The 17,605-nt window shown below is 54.0% G+C and overlaps 2 protein-coding genes across 13 annotated transcripts in view; both read right to left on the reverse strand.

Annotated features, from left to right (window-relative positions):
• Positions 1 to 3,713, reverse strand: part of BAHD1 (bromo adjacent homology domain containing 1) — a 31,944-nt gene extending 28,231 nt beyond the window's left edge. For 2 of the 7 annotated variants that reach the window (XM_033190560.1, XM_033190562.1), the window contains exon 1: positions 2 to 139. The gene's annotated coding sequence lies outside the window, so the exon portion shown is untranslated. Of the gene's footprint in view, position 1; positions 318 to 1,300; positions 1,412 to 2,488; positions 3,392 to 3,694 lie in introns of those variants that run through there. The other 5 variants (XM_033190556.1, XM_033190561.1, XM_033190557.1 and 2 more) reach the window with 5 other exon arrangements.
• Positions 3,714 to 4,910: 1,197 nt separating this feature from the next.
• Positions 4,911 to 17,605, reverse strand: part of IVD (isovaleryl-CoA dehydrogenase) — a 31,666-nt gene continuing 18,971 nt past the window's right edge. For 2 of the 6 annotated variants that reach the window (XM_033190569.1, XM_033190570.1), the window contains exon 12: positions 5,326 to 5,857. In XM_033190569.1, coding sequence (XP_033046460.1) covers positions 5,766 to 5,857 — 92 coding nt within the window. In that variant the 3' untranslated portion in view covers positions 5,326 to 5,765. Of the gene's footprint in view, positions 5,303 to 5,325; positions 5,858 to 17,605 lie in introns of those variants that run through there. The other 4 variants (XM_033190568.1, XM_033190563.1, XM_033190564.1 and 1 more) reach the window with 4 other exon arrangements.

The raw sequence follows: 17,605 nt of genomic DNA on the forward strand, positions 1-17,605 counted from the left end.
CCAGAACGGGCGGCGCGGACGGCGCGGCTCTGGGCGCCCGCAGGCCCCGGCCGGGCTGGAATCCGGCGGCTGGAACCCCCCGGGGGCGCTCAATTCCCGGGCTCCACGCTGCTGCGTCAGCGCCTCCTCCTGGGGGCCGGGGCCGGGCGGGCGGAGCGGGGACCGCGGCCGGGCGGGGCCGTCGGGGGGGGCGGGCGCGCCTGGCCGGGGCGGGCGGACGGCGGAGGCCGGACGGGCGGGGCAGGCAGCCGGACGGGCGGGCGGCGGGGGCCGGGCTCCGGGATCCGCTACGCCGCTCGCGGTTCCCCCACAAACTCCCCGAGAGCAGAGCCTCCGCCGCCCTCCTTCCTGCTTCCTCGTCCCCAGCCAATCAGCAGCGCGCCCCTCGGCCAGCTCCGCCAATCAGCCGCCCCGCCCTGCGCTGGCTCCGCCAGCCAATCCGGCCCTCGGCTCCCCCTCCCGGTCTCCGACCAATCAGAACCGTGGGTCGGTCGTCCCAACGCAGGGGGCAGCACGAGGCGGCCGGGGGAGGCGGTGCGGGGAGTGGTGGGGCCTGGGGGGAGGGGTGCGGTGCCAAGGGTGGTGGCAAGGGGTGATTTTCTTTGCCGGCTTCTTGGATTTTTCTCTTAGTCTTCAGAACCTGAGCCCGTATCCCACGGTGACTCGACCCCAATCCCCCAGCTGCTAGCCCCCCGGAAAAATATCTACCTCCGCCCTGGCCATCACCACTCCACATCGCCTTTCCCCCATATCCTCCCCAGCACGCGCGGGAGAAAATTGTGGGCCGAGGAACACCCCACCCTCTCCGGAGGCTGCTGCCCCCAGGGCAAAGCTTCGGGAAGACCAGCCGAAAATGAAGCGAGAACAACCCCCCTTTCCTGCAGAAAGGGCCCCAGACTCCTGCAAAAGGGCCCCGACTGCTGAGAAGCCCCTCCCGCCCTTGCCTCATCTTTCCGACTTCCCTGCCTGCCACGTCTCCTTTCCTTTCCAGCAAGGTCGGTCCTGGCTTGGTAACCCCTCACCCGCATCTCTTTTTCCTCTTTCTGCCCTTCACCTACCGCCCCCAACCCCAGCTTCTAATTCACCCTCTTCAGAAGCAGAGTGTGGAGCCCTCATCCATTTCCAGCTGACAGCAGAGCCTGGTCTGTGAGTCCTTGACACCCACACACCCTCTTCCACCACCGCGGGGAACATCAGAGCTCTCCGGGGGAGGGAGAAAGGGGCGGGCAGCTTGACAGGAGCGGCTGGACTCCCTCCCTCGCGTCCCCAAGCTATGGGAGAACCAAGTGTAGACACTTACCTGGCTTCCCCCTAGTCACCGAATGCTGTGGCTCCGTCTCTCACCCCACAGACGTGCCTTCCCAAGCCCGAGCACGCTCGCGGGGTCAGTGGGGTGGGTGGGCACAGCGGGCTGAGGTCACAGAGAGAGATGGGAAGTCCCTGTTAGGTGCGGGAAGGAACTGTGTCTTGGGCACCTGGTGGTGCCAGAGCCCGCCTAGGACTTCACTTCACTAAGCCCGGGATATGCACACAGTAGGTTCTTGAGAAATGCTGAGTTCACCCCTGAACAAAGCCTCATTCCCAATTCAGGCGGGGGAGGGGAGCTTTAGGAGGTAAAAGGAGCAGCGGCAGAAAGGGTAGTGTCAAGTCACCAGAGCGCTGGAGCAGCCCAGGGAGGGGCTGGGCCCCAGGAACGCCTTGGGCAGAGAGAGGCACCCGGAGTGCTGAGGCTGCCCAGGCAAGCAAGGAAAACCCAGCCTTGGAGTGTGGCCCAGGGGCTTCGGAGGGGCTCCTCCTGCACCACACACAGCGCCCAGCCTTTCCTAGACCTTGGGACTCCAGCGCTCACCCAGGCAGCCTTTTAAGACAATCAGGGCTGCTAGCCAATATGGTTGGGAAACAACCTCCCCCAGAAGCAGTTCCCCATCTGCCTCCAGAGCTGTCCAGGGGGCCCAGACTGTCTTAGCTATTTGGGGGGACACATTTCAAGGAGGGAAAGTGTGTGAATGGAAGCTAAAAGCTAAGACTGTGGCACGGAAATGTCTCGAAGGGCCAGGTTCTCCCACTGCCACTTCTCCCACCTCCCACCCTTGGGGAAAGCAAAACCCCCAAAGCTGTAAAAGTAGGACACTGAAAGATTTCTCCCCTTCCTGGATAGGACAGAGGTTCCCGGGAGCGGCCCCCCAACACACAGCAGGCCAGCCCTACTCCCCGCCTCACAGAATTCCCCCTCTCCCTGTCCCAGTCTGTCTCATGGGCAAATTAACCCCATGGTGGCCCCCACTCGTCAGAGATTGGTGGTGGAGGGTACAGCAGTGGTGGCGGAGGGTACAGCAGTAGTGACCACGGGAGCAGAGCCATGCTACAGGCCAAGACAGAAGAGAGGCCAGGCTCCTGTCTGCAGCCCAGGCGGCATTGACCTTGGCAGCCACTTCAGGCCTGATAATGGGCAGGGATGGAGGCTGGGAGGGTCAGAAGAGGAACGTACCTGGTGGCAGGGAAGGAGACCCAAGTGGCAGGAAGCCCACGCTCAGCCGAGGAAATGGTAGCAGATGAGGTGGCAGGACTGGGTGTCTTCATGGTGTTGGCATCAGGGGGCCCTGGGGTGAGCAGGGGACAGTTGTCTTATCTGGGGTCTCGGTGGGAGGGAAAGGAAGGAATACCGACTGGAGAGGGGGCAGAGTAGTCATGACAGCCCACCCTACAAGTGCCTGCCTGGCCGCTGGAGGAGTTCTCTCCTCAGAGCCTCCCGTGTGGGTGACTGTGTCTGCTGCCCCAGGAGGCTCTGACTGAGTGGGCTATGGTGCGGGGACACAGGCTGGCTAAAAGCACTACGTGTTCCTCCTGTGCCAGCTCACTGAGCCACCTCTGTCCGCCCTTCCTCCCTATTGCTTGTTAAAACAAGCCAGCAAAGAAGAGGCAGGGGCTACACCCTGTCTGTTCCCCAAAGGGATCTTTTGGCCTCTTCTAGCCTCCTTCACCCAACTTTCAGGGACCTCTGCAACTGGGCCTCCTTCTTTCCCAGTCCAAAGCCCTTCCACAGCTGGAAAGGGCTCCACTTCTTCCTCCTTCCTTCGGTCCTGTAACCTTTCCTGAGGGAATGCTGCCCCCACCCCACTTCACTGGGCAGCTGTGCCAACGCCTGGGGCCCATCACCTTTCCTCTCCCTGGTATGTTTGGCAGCCCAGAGGTCCCCCACTGAAAAAAGGGTTTGGCACTTGGTCTAGAAAGAGGAATGGGTCCATCAGGTCTCTGGAGTCTTCCCCCAGCGGCTACCAGGCAGGGGCTGTCTCTCCCCAGACACCTCCAGACCCATCGGGAAGGGTTAACTGCCTCAGAGGGAGATGCCGGAGAGGAAAACATCCAGGGCCAGAGAGAACACACGGCGCACCCCTCCCCCACCACACACAACCAGACTGACAGCCAGGACAGACTGGCTGCTCCGTCATCTCCAGCCCAGCCCCAGCACTTCCCCGCCACTGCCCGCTGCAGTCCCCCAAGACCACCTGGCCTGAGATCCAACCACCTGGCACCAGGCAGGGCACCCCAGCGGCAGTGCAGTCCCTGCGGTGGTGGCAGTGACCACTTTCTCCTCCCTGCACCCCTGCCCGGGTCCCATCTTCTTTCCTGGAAGTGGGGCAGTCCCCATCCCAACCCCCAGAGCACCTGAAGTCTAGGTCCCCGCAATACTTACTGAGCCACCTGGCTCCTCAGCCCCACTGGACGAACTGAAGAGCACAGCTCTTTGCGGGAGGGACACCAAGGCAACAATTAAATGCGGCAGCAGCACTTGCCCCTTCCCCCATCATAGGAAGCCCCCGGGGGGTGAGGGAATAAAGAAAGCTGGACTTTTATAGTCCTTTTGCTGTGACCCACTCCCTCTTAAAGGGATTGGAACACCCCTCCTTAAAGGGATCTCCAGAAATTATTTGCCCCCAGGCAGATCCTAGTGCACAAGTCTGGTCTTCACCTGCGGGGGCCCTCTTCCCTAGGGATAGGGAGGTAGAAGTGCTACTCCTGACTCTTGAGCTGGAGGGGCAAGGTACCCTCCTACCACCAAGGAGCCAGATGTTGAGCGCCCAGTGAGGAAGACCTCTCCCTCTCCTAAACGCACCTACGGCCCCGGCCTTGGGGGTGGGGAGGTCCCGGTGAGGTAGGGACTGTGTGGGACTCAGTCTCCGCACAAGAAGGAACAAGGGGGCTGCATGCGCTCAGACTTTCGGGGAACACATGTCCATGGCGCTGTGTCCAAAACCCCCATCTGCCCAGCGCTAGCCTCCAGATTGCCGGCCAGGGGACGTCTTTGCAGTCTGCCTCTCCCCGTAAAAGCTGTTTCTGCATTCTCCTTCCCGCCCTCTGAATCCCGTGTCCTACCCTCTTTGGGGCCCCATGCCTTTCTCTTGGGGTGCATTCTCTGCCCCTCACCCCAGTAGCCTCCTCCGCAGCCCCAACAACTGCGGACTGCACCCTATTTCAGGCTCTCTCCAGACCTAATCGGAGGGTCCCCGGGGTCCTTCTCACCCCGCCCACACCCCCGACTACCGTCAAGGGGTGGGGGATGGGCACCCTCCCGGCTCCGGGAGCCCCGCAGAGTCGCATCTTAGCCCTTGGGCTCACTCGGTCCCCAGTCTCACCCTGCCTCTGGGACTGCAGAGTTCAAGGAGGGGGTGGGTGTAAGTGGGGGAGGAGGTGTCCGAGGGCACTCCAGCCTGAGAGAGGGACAGAGTCGGAAGCGGGCACTCACTGAAGCCACCCCCCTCGCCCCTCCTCCCTTCGCTGGGGGAGGGTCGACGCTGCCAGGGGAGAGGTTCCCCGGCGCTCTGGAGCCCCCCCCAAGACCCCCACCCCTACCACTCCCTGGAGGAAAGGCTCCCCCAAGGGCTGGAGCTCCAAGCCCTCCCCCCGGCAGCTGCGGCAGCCTCCGGCTGAGGTCAGGCTCCACCTCCTTTCTCCAGAGGGAGAGCGCGGAGGGTTGTTTGTTGTTGGGGTGTGAGAGAGAGAAGGTTCGAGATCACCTGGCCCGGTGGGCACGGCTCCGGAGCGGGAGCGGGAGCGGGAGCTGGGCCGGGTGGGCTGGCTTGGGCAGGAGCCCGCCACAAGGGTGAAGGACTCCCCTCGCCCACCCCCAGCCCCGGCTCCGAGCCCGCGGCCCGGCCGCCCCCTCGCCGCGTCCCCGCCGGGCTCTCCGGCCCGAACGGGTGCCAGGACGCCCCAGGCAGAGGGCCTGCCTTAGGGTTACCACGGGGAGCCAGGCTTTCCTGCTTTCCAGGATCCTGCAGTCGGAGGCTGGGATGGGCAGGGGCTGGAGAGACAAGTAGACAGAAAACAGAGTGATAACTTTATGACAGCAACACGTAATGGCTGCTGAGGAGGAAGGATGGCTGCCAGGGTCTGCCCCTGGCGAGGGGCTGGGTTGAGGTGCGGGGACGTTCCGAGAAGGGGCTAAGCCGAGAGCGGAGCCTGAAGGAGCAGGCACTCTTCGGGCAGGCTGCCATAGGTGGGGGAAAGATGAGGACACCCCAAGCGCGAGTACCAATTTCAGCAAAGGTGCAGAGCTGTGGTATAGGGGGGTATAGGCAGCAGATGAGGCCGGAGAGGTGGGTAGGGCCACCTGAGCTTTGTAAACCCTGCCAAGGAGCTCTGTCCCAAAGGCGTTGGAGAACATAGAAGGATTTTGAGGAACGGAAGCTTCTGGTCTGAGATCTGAGAGGCGAGTTGGGAGAGCAGCACGCGGGGTGTGAGTTCAGGCAGGAGGATCTTGCATCTCAGTTCCCTCGCAGTGCTCCCCTGTTCCAGGGACTTCTGACCTTGGGTCTCGCCCTCCCTCCCAGGTGGGTGTTGGGTGGAAAGGGTCTGCCTTGGAGGAAAGAGAGCCCTCTTTTAGCGCTGCCCCCAACCCCAGCCGCTCCTGCCTGCCACCCACCAGTAGCTCTACCATCTCTGTCCCCAGGGAAGAAATGGAGAGACCCCCATGCTCCATCTCCTCCCTCAACCTCTAAGATAGGCAGCCCTCCCAGAATCCATGTCATTTCCAGAGCAGTGACAAGAAAAACATGGGGACGAGCTTCGTTTCGCCCTCCAGGTGCTTTTTCCCCACCCTACTGGAGACAAACTGGTGGTGGACATTTCTCATAAAAACCATACAGGAACAGGGGCAAATGACATCCTATATTGGTTTCTCATTCTCACCCCAATCTCAATAGGTATATGCAATTACTATCACCATTTCACAAATTAGGAAATTGAGGCTTAGAGCCATTAATGCCTGGCCTGAGCCACACAGGCAGGGCTTATACCCCAGCCGAAATTGTAACACTTGCCCAAGCCTCCAACACTGACTTCTGCAAGCTTGGAGAGGCTGACCCCACTGGACTTCTGAGGCCAGGGATGGCCAGTTTCAATAGGAAGGGGTGTGGGGGTGTCAGTGAAGCCTCATGCTGTAGCCCTGCCCTTTCCTGTGAGCCGTTTCCCATGACACCTGGAAGCAGATTCCCTGGGGCTTTTCTCTGGGGTCTCCAGCATGGGTCGTGCCCATTCATATTTGTTTATGGATCTCCCAGACTCCTCCAGAATCCTCATTCTCAGAGTCCAAGCCTGACTTCCTGGAAAGGTCTCCCGAAGCTCAGGTGAAACTCTCCTGAAGCTCAAGCCCACCTTGCTCTCTGCTGCCCTGAACTCCATGGACTCCAAGCTGTCTCCTCCTCACACATTCCTGACCATCTGCTGCTTTGCCTGTAAGTCTTTATTTATAAGATTATAAACCCTTGGAGGGCAGGCCTATGGCTTTGACATCCTCTTTATGGCTTCCTGTGTCTAGCACAGTCCTGGCCCCAAGGAAGGATGGCATTCTAAGTCTCTCATAAGCTGGCCCCAGGACACACAGCCCTCTACCTCTCCCCTTTCACAGGCACACTTAGGGCTCCCAAACTAGTAGCCTTTGAGCAAAAGTAAGCAGGCAGACAAGTTCTATTTAACTGTCTATGGGACTTTCAAAAAAGATTAAAATTAGGGGCCAATGCTGGAATTTTTGGAGATTTAAAATAAAAATGCAGGATTACAGTTTCTCTTGAAAAAAATCAGAAGATTTGCTACCCTTGGCGCACATTTTCACTTGCAACAATAGGTTGGTACTAAGTAGCAAATGCAGTCTTTATGGGGTAGGCATGCTCCAGTTTACCATGCTCCCGCTTTGCCCATGTGGGACATTTACGGGACCTGAACCCTGAAGGTTTTCAGGTGTGTGATCCTTGCCCTGCATTGTGGCCACAGAGACATGGATGGGTATCGTGGTGCAGGCCTTTGCAGTGTCTACTTCCCTTGAACCTACTCAGAGAGCCCTGTTGCATTCTCATGCCAATCTCTAGTAGTACCTTCATTAATGCCCCAGGAGCAGATGTTTACTGAGCACACTCCAAGATCCATGGACCCAGGCTGGAGACGAAAAGGGAAATTTAACATGGTCCAGAGTTTGTGGGCTCTTCTAGGTGACTCCTGAGAACATGGAATGATATCTGGCAAATAGTAGTTGCCTAATAATGCTTGGTGAACTGAATAGTAAACAACTGATAAATAGAAACTGAATGGATAAATACACGGAGAGGGGAGAATCATTCCAAGAAACATGACATTTCTGTGATGATCTAGGTTTGCGTTGCTTGGGACCTCAGCTTCTAGGGTCGCCTCCTTCACTGTTACCAGAACACTTGTCTGGTCAGATATCAACTTGGAGTATGACTTCTCCCCTGAGGAACTCCCAGCGCTGCGGACTGGAAGTCCAGGGGTGCATCCACTATGGTTGGTTTCTTTATTCCAGACATACAGATCCCTGGGAAGATGAGGAAATCCAGACCTGGAATGGACAGTGTATTGAGAACCTCCAAAGCCAGCAGGCGGTCCAGAGGGGGCAGGTGTCTTACAGAAGGCATGAACAGGCACTCAACATATGTTTCTTTATTTAACCCTCAAGAACTCTGGTAGGTAAATGTACTCTCAAATTTACAAACAAATGAGGAAACTGAGACCTGGAGAATCTAAGGAAGTGCTCAAAATCACATAGGCTTGGAGTGGCTCCAAAACCTTCGCTTTTTTTCATGTGACATTTAACATATAAAATAGAGGTCTAACCCTTTATAGGTCTAAAACCTTCCTTCTTTCTACATTTCACATTGCGTAGTGGTTAAGAACGCAGACTTTCTGAGTACAGTCCTGGCTCTACAGCTTCTTAAAACACACAAAGTACTTAGAATAGCACCTGATGTAGCCAGGTGCCCCCAGAACATTAGCAATTGTGAATCTACTTCATCATGTCCAAATCTGGCCATGCCTGAAGCCTGCCCTGCCTCCATGCTGGAATCAGTCTTCCACCTCTGTTTTGTACTCCTTATCTCCCATCTGGAGCCCTGACAATGTAGTGCCTGTGGCTGTATTCTGTCCACCCAGCAGTGGGCCCCACTCTGGCTTCAGTAAGGCAGGATTGCTCCCTTTGCTGGGTGTAGGGGAGAGGCCAGCCCCTCTTCCCATGACTTCTCCACTCCACCCTCCCAAGGCCTGGGCCCTATAGCCATTTCCCTCTTCGGGAAAGATTCTCTGTGGCATCCCTAATCTCATTCCTCAAGGTGAGATAGTTCTATCTCCTACAGGCTCCCAGCCACAGCCACTGACCTCTCTAGTCTTGCAAAACCCAGAGCAGAGGAGAGAATCACCTGCGGTTCTTTTGCCACCCTCACTTAACCTCAGTGAACCCACAGCAAGACCCAGGACCAGCCCTTTCCAGCAGACACCCTCTGGGGGGACTACAGTCTGGGCCACAAGTATGATGTTAACCAACCACAGTGCCACCTGTGCTCTGCACTGTTCAGACACCAAGAAGACTTGGGAGGCCATGCAGATAGCATTGCTTCTGACCTAGGAAAGCTACTCCACCTAGCAGAGGCATGATCCTCAGAAACTGAAGAGTGCATCAAAGAGTATATGACCTAAGCAAGACTGGGCCAGATGATTAGTAGCTGGAAAAATGACATCAAGACTTAGATATGATGGGCCAGGCACAGTGGCTCACACCTGTAATTTCAGCACTTTGGGACGCCGAGGTGGGCGGATCACTTGAGGCCACGAGTTCGAGACCAGTCTGGCCAATGTGGCAAAACCCCATCTCTACAGGTGTGGTGACACGCATCTGTAGTTTCAGCTACTCAGGAGGCTGAGGCATAAGAATCGCTTGAACCTGGGGAGTGGAGATTGCAGTGAGCCATGATTGAGCTACTGCACTCCAACCTGGGTGATGGAGTGAGAGTCTATCTCAAAAAACACAAAAAAAGACTTAGTTAGATATGAGAAGCCTGACAATTTTTCCCCTTGGCTTGTGAATATTATACTATATTTAAAAATCTAATAAGGGCATTTATAAAAATTACACTTGGTTATATGGACAACAACTCTTCTTTGTTGAAAGGGATTATGGAAAATCAGCAATTGCCTGCTTCGTTGCTTCCCTCTGTCAGGGTGTATTCTGTGATAGGTAATGTTCCTGGAGGGATTCCATGAGTTAGGCACTGCATTAAGCTCTTTACACATACTCTTAATCCCCAGCCAGTCTTATGAAATAGATAATGTTATTATTCTCATTTTACTGATGAGAAAACTGAGGCATAGAGAGGTTCGGTAACTTCCCAGGGTCACGTTAATAATAGTGGAGCCAGGGTTCAGATCCCAGCCTTGTCACTTTTAATGATTTCTCCATCCCTTCTTCCTAAATAAGCTTCCCCAAACAATTCTCTACTCTTACGTTTTCCAAATGTCTGTTAGCAACTCATTCGAATTTTACACATGAAGTTGCTGTGAGCAACATTCATCTCGCTGTTAGATTGGGGGCAAAATGTTGCAAGTTGATTGTCATATTTCTTTATAAAAAGATATTCCTTTGGCAAAGCCATTATCAAAAGTACCCTTTCCCTGCCTTCTGCACTCTCTTTGACACTGAAACATCAATATGGTCTTTCAGGAACATCAGATACACTTCAGCCAACTTCCAGCTACAAGCAAACTCAGTGTTCTCCCAATGTTTCCACTGTGGGGTAAAGGCACTGGCAGTTTTAAAAGTCAAGAACCTTGGACTCATCCTTGGCACCTCCCTCTCCCTCCCAAGCCACCACCCATGGCTGTCATTTACTGGAGCCTCCAGCCTCGAATCTCCTCCTACCTCTGTGACCAACCACAGCCCGGCCTCCCGCATCCACTCTGCCCCAGTCAGAGGGCTCTCAGTCAGAGGGATCTTTCCAAAATAGACTGCATCATAGCACTCTCCTGCTTAAACCCTTCCGTGACTCCTGCTTACACTCAGGATAAAGATCCAAATCTGGAACTGACTGTTGTTGCCGCTCCAGCCAGGAGGCTCTCTGATCTCATCTCTCAGGCTCAGTCACACTCCACAACCTGCGAGGCTTTCTTCCTGGCAAGCCTAGCAAGCCGGTGATTCCTGGCTAAGACCTGCCTCCCCGGCTAGGCTAGGGTGAAAACCACATCTGCGTCTGCCTGGGTCCTACTGTTTCCCCATGGCCCACAGGGTACCTGCACATGGTAGGTTCTCGGTAATACCTACTCAGTGATGAATGAATGGCAGAGAAATCAAGCCTTTGCCTGTGCCGCAGCGGCTCTGCAGCCTGACTGCTCTGCCGGGTGGCCACAGTGCTAGACTGCCATATTAGCTTAGAAAACTACCTCCTGCAGCCACACTGTGTGCCAGGCTCTGCCTCCCTACCTTTAAACACACTCATCCTGACCCAGTTTGCCTGTTTTCAGGAGTGATCACCAACATTTGTACTTTTTGTGACTTGTACATATTTTTACTATAAAATTTCCTGACCCAATTCATTCAACAAGTGGATAACAATTGGTTATGGGTTTGACAAGGCAGACTCATTGAAATTTGGAGGCATAAACAGTTCTGGCTTTGGCAGTCCAGATGGCTTCCCCAAGAAGCTAGAGGCTGTGGCCCCAGAACTCTACTCTTTTAGCTGCTACTAAAAAGATGGGAGAATTTAGTTCAAGGCAAAGCCTTGAGATTCCCCCCTGCCCACTCCTGCCCTCCCTGCTCCAAGGCCGCCCTTGATGTTTTATTTAAATCTGATTTCATCTAGATAAGCTTGGTGGAGGGCAAAGGAAAGAAGTCATCCTCCCTGCAGCCTGCCGCCCCCCCATCCCCGCCGCTTTGCATTCATTATGCAAGTATTTGTTTGGAGGGAGAAGGGCTCCACTGAGCCAAGTGCAAAGTGTTGGGGATACAGCAGCAAACCAGACACAGGTGGGTATGTGGTGGGTTAGTGCCCATGCTGGGTCTTAAAGAATGGGTAACATTAAAATTGGAGTAATTGAGATGTCTTATAATTTTTATGTCTATCTCTCCAAATAACTCGTAAACTTTTTTGGCCCCATACTGTTACTAGTCTTTGAATCGCTGGCACCCTGGAACATAATGGTCCCTCAGCAAATGCCAGTTCTTAACTGAGCAGGGGATTGGTGGATGTGGGGGCAGGTCACTCGAGTGGGCTGAGCCTGGGGTGTGCCAGCTGGGGGACAGGTGCCTGAGTGAGGAGGCTGGCCACGCCAGAGCATCCACTGGCAGGGGATGGAGTGGTGGGCCACAGGGGCTTGGCAGACCCTCTGAGGCACAGAGAGATGAAGTTTCCACGGGGCAGCAGGGAAATGAGTCGTATGGCTGTTCCTGGTGAGTGGGCAGGCTAGGTGGGGGATGGGGCTTCTCAGGGGAGCTTGTAGTGTAAGATGGCTGAGCCCACAGGATTGGCCATAGGGGGTTTCCAGCCTTGGGGAAGAGGGGAATGCAGAATTGGGAGAGGGCCGGGTCTTCATTAGTGAGGGAAACGCTGTTGGGATCCACACAATGTGAGCTCTGAGGCAGCTGCAGATGTCCCAGGCAGGGCTGAGGAGCCTGCCTTTCTCTGCCCGATCCTTCTTTGGGGAGGCCTCACAGTCAGTCCTACAGAGAGATTGTCTTGTTGCCCCTGTTGGCAACAGGCTCCACACGCTGGGGCACCTCCAGGGCTCTAGCCCCACCCCCCACAGCCTCTCTCCAGGCTCAGGAGTTCCGAACATGAGGTTGCGGCCCCCTTCGAGGTGTGCGTGATCAGGTGGGAGGGCAGAAACACGGCAGCACAAAGGTCTCTGACAACCTGGAGGGCCAGTGAATGGGGCACCGGGATGTGTGTGGCCGGGTTCCAAGCAGGTGGGCAGCCTGGCCATGGAAGGAGAAGACTACTGAGGGCCCCTACTTGCTCCTTCACTCTGGAGCCAAGCAGCCTCCCAGGGAGGGAGGGTACCAGGGGAGAGGGAGGTCCCACAGGCCAGCCTACTTCACAACCACCTGCTTCTCCAGCCTCAAAGGACCGTAGGGTATACTCTGCCTAGGGGTACCTGGGAGGGAGGGGCTGGGAAGAGGTACAAGAGGAGCTGGGACTGGCTGAATCTCAATATCTAGGTGGTGATTCTGAACTGCTGTCAGCCAGCTCTGAGCCTTGGAAGCAATCTTAAGAAGGGAGAGCAGATTTCAGCTCTCTCAAGCAGCAGCAGTCATATAAAATCCACAAACAGTCCAGTCTTTTTTTTTTTTTTTGACACAGAGTCTCACTCTGTCACCCAGGCTGGAATGCAGTGGCCAAATCTCGGCTCACTGCAACCTCCGTCTCCCAGGTTCAAGCAATTCTTGGAGAATTGCCTCCCGAGTAGCTGGCATTACAGATGGGTGCTGTCACACCCAGTCAATTTTTGTATTTTTAGTAAAGATGGGGTTTCACTATGCTGGCCAGGCTGGTCTCGAACTCCTGACCTCAGGTGATCTGCCTGCCTCAGCCTCCCAAAGTGCTGGGATTACAGGCATGAGCCACCATGCTTGGCAGTCTAGTCTTAATTAGCAACCTTGGGCTGGTCTGACTCCCACCCTTCCACTCTGGGCCACTGGTGGGCTTCTGGAAAGAAAGGAGGGGCTGGGCAGGATGCAGGCCAGTTATGAAGGACATCAAGTCTTCCTTCACTCCCCTTTTCTCATTTCAGGTTTCTCTTTCCCCCAGTTTTAAATCTTAATATAGCTTATAGTAAAGTTATCTTAATTTATCTTATAGTAAATTTCATTTAACTATTTTAGTTCAGTAAGTAAAGAGACCCACTATATGCCCAGCCCTGGCCAGCCTGTCAGCATCAGACAGGACTCAAATATGAACTAAGGGATTTTGCTACTCCATTCCTGTAAACAGAAAGATTTTGTGGGAGGGGGCAGCTTGTCCTGAAAACACATATCTTTGTAGAGGTTGCCTCTTGGGAACCCAGGCAGATGTGCAAGGGGACTCTCAAGACAGGCCAGGCAGGCAGCCCCCAGCGCTGGGCTTATCTTCCACAAGCAGCTGCGTGTTCACGCTCCTTGCCTCTGCTCCTGCAGCGTGTCTGACAGCCTCCCTGAAAGTGTGTGCGGAGGTATGCGTGTCCATGTGCATGCTCACCCATGTTTGCTTCTGGACGGGCACAAGGCACAAGATGCATCTGAATGGATCTGGATCTGGAGCTGTGTCTCTCTCTGCCAGCACGAGCATAGAGCCCTAGTCTTCTTGCTTGCTTCCTTCCTTCCTTCTCCTGCCAGCAAGGGCAGCCCTCTGTACTTCCGCCACTGATCCACTGGCCACCTTTGAGGAGTGGAGGTACTGCCTGTGCTGAGATATTCCTGGGCCCAGAATACCTTTTTTCCTTCAAGAAAATTCCCTCTTATCTATCCGGCCCTTACTCTCTCGTGTCTTCCAGGGCAAAACTGGAGCATCCGGCTGCCTGGCAGGGTAAATGGAAACATAATTGTTCTCTCTGAGGCTGGTCTGTGCTAAATCATTATCGTCTCCCCAGCCCCTCACCCAGTGCATGGGTCTTAGTAGCTTGCCTATAAAGGTTTGTTGAACATGTGGTTTATGGGCCTGGCTGGGGAAGCAGCAATGCACAGATGCACACTCTTTTGCCATCTGACTTCTCTTCCTTGCTGAAAATAAGCTCATGGGGTTGGCCCTGGGGCTGGCATTCAACTTTTACCCCAAGTCACCTCTGGTGGCATCGTTCTAAAAAATAATAGACCTACAACTACTTTGGAAAACAGTTGGGAATTATCTAGTAAGGTTGATCAGGTGCATAGCCTGCAACAGAGAAATTATATTCCTGGGACTATGACTTGAGGAACACTTGCACATCTGCATCAGAAGATGCCCATGGGAATGGTTTTTCTTTTTTTCTTTTATTTTTGAGACAGAGTGTCGCTCTGTCCCCCAGGCTGAAGTGCAATGGCACCATCTCAGCTCACTGTAACCTCCGCCTCCCAGGTTCTAGCTATTCTCATGCATCAGCCTCCAAGTAGCTGGGATTACAGGCGTCCGCCACCACACCTGGCTCATTTTTGTATTTTTATTAAAGACAGGGTTTTGCCATGTTGGCCGGGCTGGTTTCGAACTCCTGACCTCAGGTGATCCGCCCGCCTTGGCCTCGCAAAGTGCTGGGATTACAGGTAAAAGCCACCGCGTCTGGCCAGGAATGTTTTACAATAGCCTCAAACTGCAAACAGCCCAAATGTCCATCGACAGTAGAATGGACAATTAAATTGTTATATTTCCACATTATGGAATACTACACAAGAAAAAAAATTGAAGAGATTATAGTCCTGCTCATTAACATGAATGAGGCTGGGCACCGTGTCTCACACCTGTAATCCCAGCACTTTGGGAGGCTGAAGCAGGAGGATGGCTTGAGCTCAGGAGACCAACCTGGGAAACATAGTTAAGACCCTGTCTCTATAAACATTTAAGAACAACAAAAAAAAATAGCTGGACTGGGCCTGTAGTCCCAGCTACTGAAGAGGCTGAAGTGGGAGAATCACTTGAGCCTGGGAGGTCAAGGCTGCAGTTAGTCGTGACTGCGCCACTGCACTCCAGCCTTGGTGACAAAGTGAGGCCCTGTCTCAAAAACAATAAAAAATTTAAAAGAGCCGGGCGCGGTGGCTCAAGCCTGTAATCCTAGCACTTTGGGAGGCCGAGACGGGCGGATCACGAGGTCAGGAGATCGAGACCATCCTGGCTAATACGGTGAAACCCCGTCTCTACAAAAAATACAAAAACTAGCCGGGTGAGGTGGCGGGCACCTGTAGTCCCAGCTACTCGGGAGGCTGAGGCAGGAGAATGGCGTAAACCTGGGAGGCGGAGCTTGCAGTGAGCTGAGATCCGGCCACTGCACTCCAGCCCTGGCGACAGAGCCAGACTCCGCCTCAAAAAAAAAAAAAAAAAAAAAAAAAAAAATTTAAAAGAGCTCAGCAGCTTTGGGAGGCTGAGGCAGGCAGATCCCTTAAGCCCAGGAGTCTGAGACCAGCCTGGGCAACATAATGAAACCCCATCTCTACAAAAAATACAAAAAAATTAGCTGAGAGTCATGGCAAGCCCCTGTAATCCCAGTTACCTAGGAGGCCCAGGCGGGAGGATGGCTCGAGCCCAGGAGGTTGAGGCTGTAGTGAGCCATGATCATGAACAGAGTGAGACCCTGTTTCAAAACAAATGAAAAAAAAAAAAAACCAAAAAAACAAGAAAACAAAAACTGTACAATGATGAGCCAAAAAGCAAGACATGGAAGAATATATATATATATATGGTATGAGTCCAGCTATAGAAAGTTTGAAATCAGGCAACCTAAACAATATTGTTCAGGGATCTATACAGAGGCAGGAAGCCACTGAGAAAGGTAAGGGGAGGATTATCACCAAATTCAGGATGGTGGCTCCCCTGGGGAGAATATGTCAAGGAGGGGCACGTGGGCTTGGAATACTCTCTTCATTGACCTGCATGTTGGGTACACAGGAATTTGTTTTGCTATTTTTCACACTGCATATGTGCATGTACGTACTCCCCCATATATACCATGCATTTCACACAAGAACACAAAGGCTGTGTGGCTCTGCTCTGCCTCTTTCCCCTTCCAGCTCCCATTCTCATCCTCGGCTAGCAGGGGAGGGTCAGGGTCTTTTAGCACAGCTTCCTTCTGTCTCTGAGTGGGTCAGAGGAGTATGGGGGTGAGGGCCTCCCTTCTGCGGCTGCGCCCTGGCTACTCCAGGGTGGGAAGGCCTGGAGAAAACAGGGCCAGGCAAAGCCGGCTGGCCCTGCTGTTTCTGCCAATGCTGGGATTAGTCCAGGGCTCTGGCCCACCTGTCATTTCACTCATTTAGCATGAACATAGCCACTGAGCACTTACTGTGAGCCCCGGGTGTTATTGGGAGAGTTCAGATAAGTGAGAAATGGTCTTTGACCTAAAAGATCTTACAATATACTCAGAGAGCACCATATACACAAATAACTGTATACCAGCAAAATGTGAGCTAAGTGTCACGTGACTACTCATTTACTCTTTCAATAAACATTTGTTGTGCACCTATTACATGCCGGGAACTGTGCTGCCTGGTGATCATGTAAAGACAGTTAAATCACAGTCCTAGTCCTCAAATTCATAGCCTGCCTAATGCTGGGGAGACTGGAATAAACACAACTTTGTGGCAAGCCCATTAGTGCAGATATGCCCAGGGAGGAGGAGGAAGAGGACCCATCCAGAATGGATGAGATGGAGACAGAGGAGTGAGGAAAGGTTGGAGAAGAGAGGTCTTCCTGAAGGAGACAGGCCCTGGCCTGAGGCTTTAGAGATAAGGAAGCAAGAGAAAGGTTGAAGGGCTGGCAGGACTTCCGGAGCTGCCCCAGACCAAAGGCACAGGGGTGAGAAACACAGCAGTGAGGACTCCTTGCAACAAGAACATGAGCATTGAGCAGGGAAGGAGGGAAGCAGCAGAAGGGGAAGGCCCAGGGGGATTAGAGTCATATTTGCCTTGCCAAGCCTTAGATCTTATAGATGCTGGGAGCCACTGAAGAATTTACGGGGAGCTTGACAGTTCATTGGTTCAATGTAGAGGAAGGGTTGAGGGGCATGGCCTGGAAGAAGGGAGGCAAGTTGGCAGGATGTTGAAGGTCCAAGAAATATTTAAGACATATCAGGCTAGCCTCTGAGAGTGGCTGGGTGGTGGGTGAGGGAGAGAGGCCGCATTCTGGAATGGCCCCCTGCAAGAGTAACCAAGTGGTGCACATAGAGAGAAGAGAGCTCCCACTCGGCACTGTGGCTGTAGGCTCTGGGTACCAAATGTGACAAGGGTTGGGGACAGCCAGGAATGTGGATGGGGCTCTGTACCACCTGATTTCAGGGCTTCCAAACACTGGCCCGTGGACAGGGCTGGCCTGAGGTGAAAAAAGTATGGGCATAACTTCTCATAAATCAAATGTATGCACTTCAAAGAACTATCCTTGGGCTGGGCATGGTGGCTCATGCCTGGAATCCCAGCACTTTGGGAGGCCGAGGCAGACGGATCATGAGGTCAAGAGTTTGAGACCAGCCTGGCCAATATAGTGAAACTCTGTCTCTACTAAAAATACAAAAATTAGCTGGGAATGGTAGTGTGCACCTGTAGTCCCAGCTACTCGGGAGGCTGAGGCAGAAGAATCAGTAGAACCTGGGAGGCAGAGGTTGCAGTCAGCTGAGATTGTGCCAC

Source organism: Trachypithecus francoisi, unplaced genomic scaffold, assembly GCF_009764315.1.
Source record: "Trachypithecus francoisi isolate TF-2019V2 unplaced genomic scaffold, Tfra_2.0 Lachesis_group3, whole genome shotgun sequence".
Lineage (NCBI taxonomy): Eukaryota > Metazoa > Chordata > Mammalia > Primates > Cercopithecidae > Trachypithecus > Trachypithecus francoisi.